At 55.6% G+C, this 15,336-nt stretch overlaps 1 protein-coding gene across 4 annotated transcripts; it reads left to right on the top strand.

The window, feature by feature from the left end:
• Positions 1-504: 504 nt before the first annotated feature.
• ROBO4 (roundabout guidance receptor 4) lies at positions 505-15,070 on the top strand. Of its 4 annotated transcripts, none has more exons than XM_060304233.1 (18): positions 505-736; positions 1,335-1,412; positions 1,580-1,737; positions 1,932-2,052; positions 2,323-2,450; positions 2,547-2,775; positions 3,018-3,130; positions 3,861-4,029; positions 4,160-4,345; positions 4,474-4,516; positions 6,391-6,527; positions 6,649-6,912; positions 10,677-10,784; positions 10,962-11,100; positions 11,238-11,483; positions 11,646-12,004; positions 13,188-13,394; positions 13,541-15,070. In XM_060304233.1, the coding sequence occupies exons 1-18, from the start codon at positions 667-669 to the stop codon at positions 13,549-13,551; spliced, it is 2,766 nt and encodes a 921-aa protein (XP_060160216.1). In that variant the 5' UTR covers positions 505-666; the 3' UTR covers positions 13,552-15,070. The 4 variants fall into 4 exon arrangements, with proteins under 4 accessions (XP_060160216.1, XP_030696000.1, XP_060160214.1 ...); XM_030840140.2 differs by having other exon boundaries at positions 1,083-1,412; positions 11,055-11,100; XM_060304231.1 differs by having other exon boundaries at positions 1,083-1,412; positions 11,652-12,004.
• Positions 15,071-15,336: the final 266 nt, after the last annotated feature.

Genomic DNA, 15,336 nt, shown 5'->3' with positions numbered 1-15,336 from the left:
TGCCAGAGGTCTCCCAGAAGCTTATCTCATCTGTCTCTGGGCTGACTAGGCGCACAGAGTGGACATCTCCCAGACAAGAGCCTGTGCTCTTCCCTGTCTTCTGACCTACCACCCTGACCTCTCCCCGGGAAATGGGCCGGGGCATGACAAGACACACTTGCTCCCCACACTTGGCTTCCGGGGCCTGTTTTTCTCTACCCTCAGCTTCAGAACACTGTGCCCTGAGATTCCACCTCTGGGTTTTCATGCCACTCTAGCAGGGGGTCGCTTGGAAGCCAAAGGATCGGGATTGAGATTCAAGGGTTCAGTAGAGGCTTGGGGTAAAGGATCAAAACAGTGGTTGAAGTTATGGTCGGGCTGAGGATTACCGCTAAGAAATCCTGGACTAGATCACAAGATAAACCCTAGGGCGGGGCTTCGAGTCAGAGGTTATGACTACAGGATCAAGGTCAGAGACTTTCTCTCCTCTGGTCTCCTCCCAATTCTCCAAGGCACTGAGGGCCAGGCAGGAAGCATCGGTTTCCTCAAAGCCGCTTCCCTCCTGGGGCAGAGTCTCGGTCACAAACAACCACCACTGCCGCCGCGCCCGCCCCTCCTTCCCTCCGCTGTGAGCTCAGAGCAGTAGGACAAAGTGCTACAGACAAGGACAGAGGCCTGAGGGCAGCCATGGGCTCTGGAGGAGTAGGCCTCCTTGGGGCCCGTCAGCCCCTGCCCCTCCTGCTTCTGCTCGTCACAGGTGAGTGTGGCCCTCCCTACTCCTAGCCCACGCTCCGCTCCGTTGATCTGAGGCCTGGCCAAGGCAGCGAGGAGACCCCCTTGCTCCTTTGCTTCCCTTTTGCAGTGGGGGGTACCAGAGACGACGGTGATGATGATGATGATGGTGATGTTGAGTGTGAGACAGACAGACTGAGAGCTCCACTGGCCCTCACCTGGGTGCCACGCACGCATGCTGGCCTTCTCCCCTCCCAGCTAGCGTGTTAGTTGGGAACTGATCTTCAGGCAAGAGGAGGAAGATGAGGCGTGCAGGGATTTGGGGGCCCTATTTGCAGTCAGACTGGGCTGCACCTCCTTTCCTCTCCCAGGAGGCATGGCTCAGGACTCCCCACCCCAGATCCTCGTCCACCCCGAGGACCAGCTGCTCCAGGGCCCTGGCCCGGCCAAGATGAGCTGCCAGGCCTCAGGCCAGCCACCTCCCACCATCCGCTGGCTGCTGAATGGGCATCCCCTGAGCATGGTGCCCCCAGACATTCACCACCTCCTACCTGACGGAACCCTCCTGCTGCTGCGGCCCCCTCCCCGGGGACGTGCCCACGATGACCAGGTCCTGTCCACAGACCTGGGTGTCTACACGTGTGAGGCCAGCAACCGGCTGGGCACGGCAGTCAGCCGCGGCGCTCGGCTGTCTGTGGATGGTGAGCCCTGGGCGGGGAGACCTGGGTTGGGGGTGGTCCTAGATAGGAGACCGGGGAGGAGGGGCTCTTCGGAAAGGCAGGTAATGCAGAACGCTGTGAGACGCCAAGGCAGGACCTGAATGTGGGGACTGGGTCCCGCCCTCTGCGACCCTCCCTCCTCCCCACAGTCCTTCGGGAAGATTTCCAGGTCCAGCCTCGGGACGCGGTGGCCACGGTGGGCGAGCAGGTGATTCTGCAGTGTGGGCCGCCCTGGGGCCACCCAGAGCCCACAGTCTCATGGTGGAAGGATGGGAAACCCCTGGCCCTGCAGCCAGGGCGGCACTCGGTGAGTGTAGCCCCCTTCCCCACGCCTCACCCTGTCCTGGCCACAACTGTGTACACGTGAGGGACTGACCCGCCCCATGGCCCAATGTCCCCTGCAGAATTTGAGGAAGGGGAGGCGGTGAGGCCTTAGACTTCCCTCCGCACTCAGAGGCCCTCCCCGCAGGGGACACTTCACAACGCACCTGGTCCTGACAGGTGTCCAGAGGTTCCCTGCTGATGGCAAGAGCAGAGAAGAGTGACGCAGGGACCTATATGTGCGTGGCCACCAACAGTGCAGGACGACGGGAGAGCCGGGCAGCCAGGGTGTCTGTCCAAGGTAAAGGGAGGGCGGTCAGGGCCAAGGTCGGGGGCTCCAGTTAGGGTGGTGTGGTCTGGTTTTGGCTGAGGTTAGGGGATGTGGGAGCGGAACCCGGGATCAGGGTCAGAGCGGCGGGGACCCCATTTAGGGGTGGTTCTCCCGTCCTAGAATAGAAATCGGAGTGCTCTCAACCTGGGCGAGTTCTGGCTCCTCTGTGGCCGAGGGATGTTCCACCCAATTCCTCCGTTCTGGCCTATGGGCCCCACCCCAGCCCTGTGCTCCCCACAGAGCCCCAGGACCACAAGGAGCCCCTGGAGCTTCTGGCTGTGCGCATTCAGCTGGAAAACGTGACCCTGCTGAACCCAGACCCTGCGAAGGGCACCAAGCCTGGTCCTGCTGTGTGGCTCAGCTGGAAGGTGAGGCCCAGGACCTGGGCTGGAGCCCGTCAGAGCTCCAGAAAGGGCTGCTCACGAGAGCCCTGAGCCCTCCTCTCCCTCTGGGCTCTTTCCCAGGTGAGCGGCCCTGCTGCACCTGCTCAGTCCTACACGGCCTTGTTCAGGACCCCAGCTGCCCCCGGAGGCCAGGGAGCCCCGTGGGCAGAGGCCCTGCTGGCTGGCTGGCAGAGCGCAGAGCTTGAGGGCCTCCAGTGGGGCCAGGACTACGAGTTCAAAGTGAGACCATCCTCCGGGCGGGCTCAAGGCCCCGACAGCAACGTGCTGCTCCTGAGACTGCCTGAGCAAGGTCGGGGACAGATGCCCCCCCAGACCCAACAATATACCCCCAGCCCCTTTTTGTCCCACTCTAGCCGGGCGGATGGTGGGTCCCACCCCTGGGCTCCCTCCTGCCCTGGCCCAGCAAGCAGAGCTGAGAAAGGCTCTTAGTCTCACAAGTGTGGCTCTGACCCTGTGTCCCATTCCAGCTCCTTTCCCTAGAGCCTTCTCCCTCAGCATCCCTTACAGCCTCTCTCCCTCCCCCCTCCCCAGTGCCCAGTGCCCCTCCCCAGGAGGTGACCCTAAAACCTGGCAACGGCAGTGTCCTCGTGAGCTGGGTCCCACCACCTGCTGAAAACCACAATGGCATCATCCGTGGCTACCAGGTACCCTCCACAAACTGACACACCCCTTCCTAGTGGTGCCAGGAGATCCCTCTTCCCTGGCGTCCTGTAGACACTTGCTCTGGGCACTAAGAAATGGTACTTGGGCAGAGAAGCAAGGGAAACTTACTGTTGTTGGGCAAGGACCCTACTGTCTGCCAGACACTGCCGAGCACTTACTTAGAATCTCATTTCATCCCATAGTCCGCCCTGGGTTATTGTCCCGTGTATGGACGTAGAAAGTGAGGCTAAGCTCACAGGTGCGGGAAACAGAACAGGAATCAAACCAGGCCGTGTCTGACTCTCAGCTTCTAAGGCAGTGGTGTCAGAGGGTGGTTCCTGGACCAGCAACGTCAGCATCTCCTGAGAACTTGTTAGAACGCAAATCCTTAGGTCCTTTGCCAGGCCTTGTGAATCAGAAAGTCGGGGATGGACCCGGCAATCTGGATTTTAACAAATCCTCCAGGTGACCCTGAAGCACGCTGGCGTTTGCGAACCACGGGTCTAACGCCTATTTCGCCGATTACTTTTGTCCCTCGTCTGTCGGTCTAGAAAGAAGTGTCTCCCACTCTGTGGGGGGAGGAGGAAATAGGACGTGTGGGTGCATGCGGGGGGCGTCCCCAGGTGAACGGCAGGACAGGGTGGCCACACGCCCGGAGTCTGATCCGCAAGAGGAAGGGCTGAGCTGCTGGGATGGTGCCAGGGGGCGAGCTCCCCTCTGTTTGCGCCTCAGGTCTGGAGCCTGGGCAACACCTCGTTGCCCCCCGCCAACTGGACGGTGGCGGGCGAGCAGACCCGGCTGGAGATCGCCACCCGCGTGCCAGGTTCCTATTGCGTACAAGTGGCCGCAGTCACTGGGGCTGGGGCTGGGCAGCCCAGCAGCCCTGTCTGCCTCTTTTTAGGTGAGGACAGTGCCCACCGGCCCCACCCCGACCCATTCAGGCCCCATCTCCGCCTTCCTCTCTCCCCGCTCTCGCTTCCGGCTCCTCCCCCTCAGCCGCCCCCTCCCCCTGAGCTCAAATTCCCATACAGAGCAGGCCGTGGAGCAAGCTCTCCAGGAGCCCAGTGCGCACGGCCCGTGGACCCTGGAGCAGCTGAGGGCGGCCTTGAGGCGGCCAGAGGTCATTGCCAGCGGGGGTGTTGTGCTCTGGTTGCTGCTGCTGGGCACCGCCGTGTGCATCCACCGCCGGCGCCGAGCTGGGGTGCACCTGGGCCCAGGTGAGAAGGTGAAGTGGACTCCCAGGTGATCAGGCCTTCCCTGGGTCCAGCCAGAACGCTACAGGGGTTTAGACCGCTAGCCAGGTGCTGGAGACTCTGGGCTGACCCTTCCTCCTGCCCTCTCCCAGGTCTGTACAGACATACCAGTGAGGACGCCATCCTAAAACACAGGTGAGAGACGAAAGGGCCTGAGGCGAGGGCGGGGCCGAGGGGCCGAGGGACAGTGGAGCTGGGATGGAGAACTGGCCGGAGTACTAGTCTCCCCTACTGCCAGGCAATTTGGCATCCTAGTACCTGAATTTCCCTTGAACTTCAAGTGAGAATTAAATTTCTCTTTCATTAATGTTCCTATCACACCACTTGACAAGGTGAGTAAACTGAAGACTCATGACTCAAGTGACTGCCCAAGGCTGCACAGCTAGTAGCTGCCTTCTGAATTCCTAATCCAGTGCTCTTGTTACCAAGCTCTCATTAATACTGACTGCACTCTCCTGCTGACTCGTGCTGCTAGGTGGAGAATAACTAGCACAGGAGGACCAGTCTGATTTCTAATTTGCTCTGTACACTCAGCATCTCCCTAGTAGTCCCTTTGGCTACAGGAAATCACCTACCCACGGAGGCATCTTTCCTTCGCAATAATCCACCCACAGTTCCAGCAGAGGGCGCTCTGCCCTTGCGTGATGGATTCTTACTCCTTGTTCTCAGCAACGGAGCCCGCCTGCAGGTACATCTGCTCCAAGCGCGTTTGGCTGCCAGAGCAAGTCTCCCATTATGAGACACGACACTAAAAGAGAAAACATCCTTTTTTCTCCTACTGGCTGAATTTTACACTGAACAACCATTTCATCTCTGCCCACCTTCTCCTGCTCTTTATCTCATTAGATCTCCTCTGGGAGAGTTCACATTCCAGGTCTGCATCTTTCAACAGGAATTTATCAAGCACCTACTATGTGAGACACATCCAGCTCTACCATTTTGCTGTCAGTTTCTCGGCCCAGAGCAAGGTTCTGTGCTGGCTGGTGCTGTGTTCCTGCGTTGTTCTGTGCTCATTGGTCTTTCCCTTCCAGCTACCTCCTGGGCTTAGTCTGCTCTGCCCCGAACTTTCTCTGGCTCCCCTGGGGTTTCATCCCTTCTCCTTGAGGGAGATTCCACTCTGATCACTTTGTTGATTCATTCCTTTAGAACAGCTTCCGTCTAGCAGAGACAGCCACGCAAGCACAAATGCAATCCAGAATTGGGGGTGCAGAAACACGCACAAGTACAAGGAAGGGGCTGGAGGGGAACTACGGGAGGAAGGAGATTTCACATTTACCCTGGCAGTTAGAAGGGGAAGGGCAAAGGGAACAGCAAGAAATAGCCTGTTGCATTCATAGGGAAAGACAAGCCTTTTGGTCTGGCTGGGGCGTACTGTGTGGGATGGGTCAGAGCACAGACTGAGGAGCTGGAAGCCAGACCAACGAGGGCCCTGTTAGCCATGCTAGGCAGCTGGGCTCTATCTTGGTAAATGGAGAGCCACTGAAGGTTTTAGGCAGAAAAGTGCTTTGGTCTGATCCCTGCCACATGGTGTCCCATTCAAAGGGAACCAGGCTAGAGGTAGAGAAGCCAACCTTCAGGTAGCAAACTCCTGCTCTCCTGGCTGAGTCATCTCACATTTCTTCGTCTCAACTTACAGCATCAGCCTTGTAAGGAAGGCCTTACTGTTGCCATCTTACAGATGGAGAAACGGGGGCTTAGAGAGGCTAATAGACTGAGTTGCCCAGGGTTGCACAGCTAAGGCTGCAGCAGATCTGGCTCCAGGTCTGTGTTCTTTCTGTCTCAGCCCGTAGCTATCTCTCTTTGATACCTCCTAGCTCTGGGCAACTTGGACTTCCCCTGATCCCAGGATAAGAAAGCGGCGCTGAGTTTGGGACAGCAGATCAGAGATCTTAAGGAGGCTGTGAGGGGCTGAAAAGCAGTGAGAAGAACACCCCCCCCCTTCTGCTACCCGCTGAGTCGGAGGTTTGGGCCAATCTTGTTCTCCCTCCACCCCACCCTCCATTGCCCAGGATGGATCACAGTGACTCGCCGTGGCTGGCAGACACTTGGCGCTCCACCTCTGGCTCTCGGGACCTCAGCAGCAGCAGCAGTCTCAGCAGCCGACTGGGAATGGACCCCCGGGACCCACTAGACAGTCGTCGCTCCTGTAAGCATGTCCCGAGGGGGTGGGGTGGGCCTGGCAGTGGAGCAGGGGTCCCAGGGCTGGAGAAGGGGGGGGCATGGGTGGGATGCGTTCACCATAATTCCTCCTGTCGTTTTTATTGCAGTGATCTCCTGGGATCCCCGAAGCCCCGGTGTGCCCCTGCTTCCCGACACCAGCACTTTTTATGGCTCCCTCATCAATGAGCTGCCTTCCAGCCCCCCAGCCCGGCCAAGTCCCCAGGTCCCAGCTGCCAGGCGGCTCACACCCCAGCTGGCCAGGCTCTCCAGTCCCTGGGCCAGTTCAGACAGCCTCTGCGGTCGCAGGGGCCTCTCTTCTCCGCGCTTGTCTCTGGCCCCTGCAGAGGCTTGGAAGGCCAAAAAAAAGCAGGGTAAGGATGGGGGGATGGACAGCCTGACTCGGGTGGTAGGGGGGACAGGAGAGAGCATGGGGTGGCCTCGACGCCGGGTGTGGGCCGCACCCCACTCGCAGCCTGTCCTGATGGACGCCTATCGCCACGCACCCAGCCCGGAGTGTGCTGGCCTCAGCTTTTCTTTACACCATGATCTTGCTTGGGTTTTGCCACACCAGTAGTGAGCCTTGTTGCTGCAGCCAGCTCAACTCAGCAAACATTTAATAAGCACCACTGTATGCCAGACGGGGGACACAGAAACACCAAATATAATCCTTGCTCTTTACAAGCTCAAAGTCTAATGAAAGTGCCTGACCAGCACACAGATAATTCTAGAACCTGGAGGGGTGTAACCAGTGCTAGCCCAAAGCCTCAGGCACTCATGACCTCTCTACTACGCACTGTGTCCATATGTACTATGTACGTGCACGATATACGGGTCTGCCCAGGTACCCACCTCCAGCTGGCTTCCCAGAGAATGAGTATTTCCTTTCTGTCCAGAGTTTTCTCCTGACTTCCGGCTACCTGCTTTGACTTTCTAGAGAGAAGTAATTATAATCTCTGTTTCTTTAGCAACTACTCTATGGGAGGTGCTTTACTTACATTTGTTATTTCATTTAATCCTCACAACATATCGGCTAGGTGCTATTTCTCTAATTTTACAAGATTGGGAAAGAGGGTCAGAATTGGGTAACTTGTTCAAAACTCCATGTCCATAAGCTGCAGTTCTCAGATCTGAAGCCAGAATGGTCTGCTTCCAAAGGCTACTCGGAATCTCTCTGGGAGCGCCCCTGGGCAATTCTGTTCTCTCCCTGACTCTTTTCTCCTTTTCTGAACATTCACTCTCTGCACTCTCTCTGCTGTCTTCCTGAGCCTCCTGTACTGATTAGTAAGATTTACAAATGTTCAACAGCCAGTTTTGTTAAGTGGATATAATCCAACTTTTATTAAGACAAAGATGGATTCAGAGTAATTAAGAGCTTGTCCAATATCCGGAATTTTATGACTCTAAATATTAGCCAAGCTGGCATCCTTTCCAGCTTTGCCTCAGAGCTATTGCATTAGAAATAATCATCTGTGATAATGAAATACCAGCTAAAAAGAGGTTGCAGAAGTCTCATGGAAAAACTAGCTTTTCCGTGGATAACCACACTAATTTGAATATAACGTATACCCTGTCTGAGAACATTAATACTACCCCACAAAAGGTGAGCAATTTTCTACACTCAATTCTTAAGAAGATTCCAATTCTGAGATGAAGCTTCCTAACCTCACTCAGAGATCTAGGTCCTCACTGCACCCCTTTTCTCCTCACCCGGCCCCACCCCACCACTGCCCAGGATGGGCTGAGAACAGTGACTCCCCTGGGCTGGTGGACACTTGGCCTACCTCTGGCTCTTTGCAGTGGCAGCAAGATCTCAGAGGCATGGAGCTCCTCTACTGCTGTCAGCTGGTCCGAAAGACTGCTGATTCCTTGTCTTCTAAAACTGGCAGGCTCTCTCAGTGTCCTCTACCCCCTTGACTTGCTTATTCTTTTTTCTTTTCTTTTTTTAATCTATTTATTTATTTGTGGCTGCATTGGGTCTTCGTTGCTGCGCCCGGGCTTTCTCTAGTTGCAGCAAGCGGGGGTTACTCTTCGTTGCGGTGCGCGGGCTTCTCATTGCGGTGGCTTCTCTTGTCACAGAGCATGGGCTCTAGGCGCGCGGGCTTCAGTAGTTGTGGCACGCGGGCTCAGTAGTTGTGACTCACGGGCTCTAGAGTGCGGGCTCAGTAGTTGTGACTCACGAGGTCTAGAGCGCAGGCTAAGTTGTTGTGACGCACAGGCTTAGTTGCTCCACGACATGTTGGATCTTCCCAAACCAGGGATCGAACCCATATGCCCTGAGGTGGATTCTCAACCACTGTGCCACCAGGGAAGTCCCCTTTTTCTTATTATCTGACCTTAGTTGGGTTTTTTCCTCTGTGACTAATAATCTCACAACTGCTGTCTCCCGTGTCTAATCCATTATATCTTATTCTCAGTTCACTTTGCGGATACATATCATCAATACATTGAATAGCCTCATTAAATAATTAATTCAAACAAATATTTATCGCAATTCAGGTGTGCCCAACAAGATTCCACCTAACCCTGATAACATGTTTACTGTATAGTTTGATTCAAATAATATTGAAACTAAATTCAAGTAATTCCAAGCAAGGTGGAAGGAGGGTTTTTTTGTTACCAGAATCCTTTAGAGGAAATGATAGGAGCAGGGATGAGCATGGCCTTTTTCCTTCCCTTTCCACACAAAGCAACATAAACAACAGGTACCCCCATTTCTGAGCTTAGTCAAGAAGCACAGGACAAGACAGGTGATGAGAGCAGGGTTGGAGCACCCAAAGGTGGCCTCCAGGACTCCCTGGGTCATATGACAATTAAAGGAAATGAGTAAAAACCAAACCAGCCAAACTACAAAAGGAAACTTTGATGGAGGAAGTCTAGCCATTGTGTGGCTTTTCATCCCAGTGGCTCAGAAGGTCTGGCTACTGTACATGGATTCCTAGGGTCCAGATGGATTCTTGATGAATGCCTTGTCCCTGCTTTGAACCTGCCCCAGATCTTTGAAATCGGACTGACTAGACAGCTCTGTCTTGAGAGTCCTGCCTGGTCTCCGGTCCCCTTTCCTAACTGGGCTTCTGATCATGTGACACTAACCTGAAGGCTGTTTCTTTTCTCCTTTGCTTGATGTTCTCCTGTTCCTGGTCTTGGGAAAATCCTTTTCCCTTTATTATTCTGCTCCTCTCTGGTTTAAACTGAGATCCATTTTGGTTTTGGCCTGACCAGGTCATTGCACACAGCCGGGTCTTCTGTATTGTCACAGTTCACACAGAGCCCTGTCTCCTAAGTGGCCACATGGGCCTGATGATAGCTGCCATCTTGTACATGATTCTTCTCACCTTGTGTTTCAACCTGCATCTCTGATATCATCCATCCATTCACTCATTCATTCAACACGTACTGAATATCCACGGGCAGGGCATTGCCTCCCTGGGTGAGATCAACACATCTTCCTATTTTCAAGTTCCTCTTCCCATCAGCTGACTCTCTCCCTTCACACCTGACATGGTCTGGAGCTCACTGGTTTTGTCTTCCTCATTCAGCTCAACTTGACAGCCCAACCCATCTCTCCAAGTGAGAGACACTTGGGTTTATCAGGGCAAGGCTATCCAGAGCCATGTGAGATATTTGCGATGTGAGAAGTGGAAATTAACAGATTCTCTCCAAGAAAAGAAGGAGTATTTGCCTTCACGGAGGCAAAATTCATGAACGTAGGTAGCAATGTGAGGGTATAGAGATCAGGAAATTGGAATGTGTACAGTAAAGAGAAATACAGTTGTTTTTTAATATATCTATTAGGTGCCGGGAACTTTCCAATCTGTTTTTAGTTAACTGGCCAAACCATGCTTTGCAGTGGTTGTTTACAAATGAAACAGGCTCAGGAAGGTTAACGGATTTACCTGAGGTCACACAGCTAATACGTGGCTGAGCCAGGCTACGAGTGCAGGTGTTTTGACTCCAAGCTTAGTGCTCCTTCCATTATATCACAGCTGCCTGGATGGAGAGAGGTTCTTCCCTCTTCCCTCTGGGTTCAAGAACCCTAAAGCTTAACTGGATGACGAAGCTGAAGCTAGAGCCTGTGGTTGAGGTCTGCAAGGCACACCCAGGCTTGGCCTCCAGCAACCGACTCTTTGCTTTGCAGAGCTGCACCAGGCCAACAGCTCCCCGCTGCTCCGGGCCAGCCACCCTGTGGAGCTCTGGGCGTGTGAGTTGGGCAACAGAGGCTCCAAGAACCTTTCCCAAAGCCCAGGTGAGAGGAGGGCGCTACGAGGCAGGTGAGGGGCTGAGGCAGGGTGTGGGGCTTCTCCTGTCCCTGTGGAGGCTGGCTGGGTGCAGACAGGACTCTGAGGGGCTGGATAGACAGGCAAACTGGGGCCCGGGGCTGACGGGGGTTCTGCTATCTCACGCCCAGCCTGTCGTTCCCCAGGAGCTGTGCCCTGGGCCCTGGTTGCCTGGCGGGCCCTGGGACCACAGCTCCTCGGCTCCCCCAGTGAGCTGGTGACTCACCCTCTCCCCGCAGCACCCCTCCCTCCTCGTGGACCCCGCACTCAGAGTCAACAGACCCAGTAAGAGGGCATGGGGTCAGGACGCAGGGCTGGGCACTGGGGGTGTGGGGTGTCTGCTGACCGTGGACGGGGCTGGGGGAGGGGTGGCAGGGGCCAGAAGGACGGCACTAACCATCCTGCCATCTTACCCCAATCAGGCAATCGGTGGAGCCCCAAGCCCCCTCCTGCCACCCACTGCCAGCAGCCCCTGTCCCCGCCTTTATCCCTTCTGGTCCCCCCAGCCCCTGCAGTCCCCAGGCCTCTTCCCTCTCTGGTCCCAGCCCAGCATCCAGTCGCCTGTCCAGCTCATCACTGTCGTCCCTGGGGGAGGATCAAGACAGTGTGCTGACCCCTGAGGAGGTGGCCCTGTGCCTGGAGCTCAGTGAGGGTGAGGAGACCCCCAGGTGAGTGGCCAGAGGGGGAACCAAAGGATACAGATAGGAGCGTGAGACAGGAGTATGCCTAGGTCTGCTGCCTCCACCCTCCTCAACGGGGCTGTTTCTGCCACTCCACGCCCCGCCCCCCCACCCCGACCGCGTCCCATCCCCCGTTTTGCCTCTTCCTAGGAACAGTGTCTCTCCAATGCCAAGGGCTCCTTCACCCCCCATCACCTATGGCTACATCAGCGTCCCGACGGCCTCGGAGCTAGCGGACATGGGCAGGCCTGGAGCGGGGGTGGGGTCCGAGGTGAGGGGCTTGCTGTGCCCACCTCGGCCCTGCCCCACACCCACCCCCAGCGAGGGCTCCTTGGCCAATGGCTGGGGCTCAGCCTCTGAGGACAACGCCCCCAGCGCCAGAGCCAGCCTGGTCAGCTCCTCCGACGGCTCCTTCCTCGCCGACGCCCACTTTGCCCGGGCCCTGGCCGTGGCTGCGGACAGCTTTGGCTTTGGGCTGGAGCCCAGGGAGGCAGACTGCGTCTTCACAGGTACATGAGATCCCTGTCTTCCTCCTCATCCCCACCGCCTGGAGCGGACACAGCTTCTCCCCAACCAAGAGGCAAAGCATCCTAAGCATCGTCTTCGTGGTCGTCGTCCCTAAAACAGCTAGTTGGGTTTTTTTTTGCGGTACGCGGGACTCTCACTGTTGTGGCCTCTCCCGTTGCGGAGCACAGGCTCCGGACGCGCAGGCTCAGCGGCCGTGGCTCACGGGCCCAGCTGCTCCGCGGCATGTGGGATCTTCCCAGACCGGGGCACAAACCCGCGTCCCCTGCATCAGCAGGCGGACTCTCAACCACTGCGCCACCAGGGAAGCCCAAACAGCTAGTTTTTATTGAGGGATGACTATGTCCCAGGCACTATGATAAGTGCTTTACATACACTCAACATTAACAGCAACTCTCTGAAGAGTTGTTGTTCTTTGTCGTTCTTTTCCAAATGAAGAAACTGTAAGTCCAACAGCTTTATCAGCTTGCTCAAGGTCACCTACCAGAACAGGATAAATTGTTCAAGTTAAAATCCCAGAGGCAGCCGATTGTACAGTCCATTCTGCTACCTCCAGGACCCTCTTACCAGATGTGGGTCTCCAGGAAACGTTGCTCCCCAGCCCAGTGACTCAGATTCGTCCCCACTGTGGGAAGGTCTGTTTTCTCGCATGTGTCCCCCTGTGCTTTCAAGGCCTTCTTCCTGTCCTGTGTGTGGCAGGGTGGGAAGTGACTGGGCGGCCTGTTTCACGTGTCTAGCAGGTGGGACCATCATCCCCAAGTCAACAGAAGGTAGTCAGGGCTCCCCGTGGCCCTTTGGAGTGCCCTTCCTCAGACACTCTGTTAGATCCCCTAGACCCATCTTACGAACCCTAACTCTACATTTTGCCCCCCCAAAAAAGCAGTCAGGCTTGTGGTAGATAGGAGAGCAAGGATTACCTAGGACAGAAGGCCAGGGCTGGGCTAGGACAAAAGAGCTCAAGCTGTTCTCTGAAGAAACCAGTGGACATCTTCCTTTCCCTGGGGCGGAGGCTCCTGTGGATGTGGCCACTGGGGGTGATGGACCGAGTGGGGCTGGGTTATGTCTAGGGTTGGGTGTATGCCTTAAGCAGCCCCAAGCCTTCTGCCCTAAACTGGTCCATAAGGGTGAAGGACAACCCTCCACAGATACCTCTACCCTCCCTGACAGATGCTTTGTCACCTCCCTCCCCCCGGGATGACCTCTTCCTGAACTCCGCCCTCTCCCTGCCCCCGTGGGAGTGGAGGTCAGACTGGTTGGAGGACATGGAGAAAAACCACACCCAGTGGCTGGGAAGGGGGCTGCCTCCCTGGCCCTCCACCTCTCGGATCTCGTCCCAGAGAAGTCATGTCAGCTGTCCTGCGCCCAAGGCCGGCGGTAAGCGTCTGGCTGGCTAGCTGATGTGGCGATCTTGACTGCAGGGGTTCTTGGCAGTGGGATGGGGTCCAAGAGGGCACCTGGGGTCTGGCAGGAGAGCTAAGGAGCTGGGGGATAAATCCATCCTCCTTCAACTTCTCCTACAGACTCCTCGTGAACTGATCCCGAGACTGCCGAGAGGAGAATCAGAACCGTCTCCCCTGTCAGCTGCCAGCCTGGGCTGTGGACTGTGGGTCTTGATCTCTGCATCTCTGCAGTCGGGGTCCACCTCTCCCAGCCTCCAGAGTTCTCCGTCCCGGATTGTGAAAACAAACGAAAGCAAAACAAAATATGAACAAAGCGGACCTGGAGCCCACGGGGGAAAAAATCATCTCCACCTGACTCCCAGCCCTTGCTTTTCCCACTGCTTCATCCACGTCCACAGCCAGGTCATTTGGGCCTAAGAAGCAGCCCTAAATCCTGATCTCCCCACCCACTTGGATCACGGGAAGTGGAGGGGCCAAACGTCTGCCTGGAGGACAACAGTGGCTCATGGGAGAGGGCTGTGGAGGAAGGAGCTTCTCATCTCAGGGCCTCCCCTCTCTGCCTTTTCTGGACGATTCCTAACTCTCTCCCCAAACACACCACGAAGGGACATAAAGAGAGACTCCACTGAGGCAGTGATGAGTCTAGGGAGGAAGATGAAGGAGGAGTGACAAACGTGGGACAAGTACACCCTCCTCATACTCTTGTCACTATAAGCTTAAGGAATCTGATACCATAAAGCTACGATGACTTGAGTTCTACGAGGTCACTCTGCGGGCCGCCATCATGAGACCTCTCGGCGGAGCACCACCCTCAGGAGGGCTCCTGGGTTAGAAAGGGATCAAGGGTTCACTGACACTCTGGGTGTCACTCCTTTCTGTTCTGTTATGAAGGGGGGAATTACCTGCATCTTTCAGACTTTAAGCAGAATGCAGGAAAGGGTGGGGTGGGGGATTTTCGGGGTCTGCTGGTCTTAGCAACTTGTCCTGTGAAGACAACTCCTGCTTTCAGGGGTCCCAGCTGCCCTCCCCAAAGACCAGTCCCAGATGGTTTCTTAAAATAGACAAAGTAGCTAAGTTTCACAAAAGGTAGAACCACCTGTAAGGGCTGGCTAGTGGGCACCCTTCAGACAGAAAACAGAACAGAGGAATGGAGGGGCAGGACTTCCAGAGCCTGAGCCACAGAAAACCACTGGAGGGCAGGCAGGGCTGCGTCCTTCTCGCTTGGCGGGAAAGGTCAGGGGCAGAAGCCACACGCTGGGCGGTTGCTACTGAGCATGCCCAGGGTCGTGACCTCAGGATGAGGAGTCAGTGCTCTGGATACACATCCGTTCCTCTTTATTTGCTTTTCCTTTTTTGGATTTTATTTTTCTTTTAGCTTCCTGGTAAAATTCCTTTTGAAAACATGCCAACCTCATTTGCCAGACGAAATGAGAAAAAAGGGATTTGTACACACTTAGGTCAAAGTGGTAGGAGAGGTCAGAGCCTGGGACTGGGGGGTCAGCGGCCATCCCCTGAGAGCCCGGAGCAGTCACTGGGCAAGTGAGAAGGAAACAGACCTCAGTGCCCAGTGAGTGGTGTGGGCTGTGGGTTCGGGAGTGATGGGGACGATGGCGTTCGTGGCCAAAATTAAAAAGAAATTCTCTGCCAGTCTAACCAACTACATCTGGGTCTAATCTGGCTAAGAGGTGCCCATCTACACACACCCTTTGTGAGGGGTTGTGGGTGGTTGTCTGCAAAAGCCTGTTTTTCCTTCTTGGCTGGGATTTCCCCCATCAGCTCCTCCTTTCTTTGAGTTTTTAAAAATTACTGTTATTGTAAGGGGTATATTTCCTGATAGGGGAGGAGGGCACCAAGGGAGGGCCTGGCTCCGCTCTGGGAAGGCGGGACAAGATTCTCGCCGTTGGTTATTCGGAAAG

The sequence above is a fragment of the Globicephala melas genome, chromosome 8 (genome assembly GCF_963455315.2).
Source record: "Globicephala melas chromosome 8, mGloMel1.2, whole genome shotgun sequence".
In the NCBI taxonomy this organism is placed as follows: Eukaryota; Metazoa; Chordata; class Mammalia; order Artiodactyla; family Delphinidae; genus Globicephala; species Globicephala melas.
This window is presented reverse-complemented; position numbering and strand designations above follow the sequence as displayed.

Coding starts and splice junctions, on each gene's coding strand:
- ROBO4 (XM_030840120.2), top strand. CDS start 667: ATGGGCTCTGGAGGAGTAGGCCTCCTTGGGGCCCGTCAGCCCCTGCCC. Junction 4,346..4,473: donor TGGGGTGCACCTGGGCCCAG/GTGAGAAGGTGA, acceptor GCCCTCTCCCAG/GTCTGTACAGACATACCAGT. Junction 6,528..6,648: donor ACTAGACAGTCGTCGCTCCT/GTAAGCATGTCC, acceptor TTTTTATTGCAG/TGATCTCCTGGGATCCCCGA.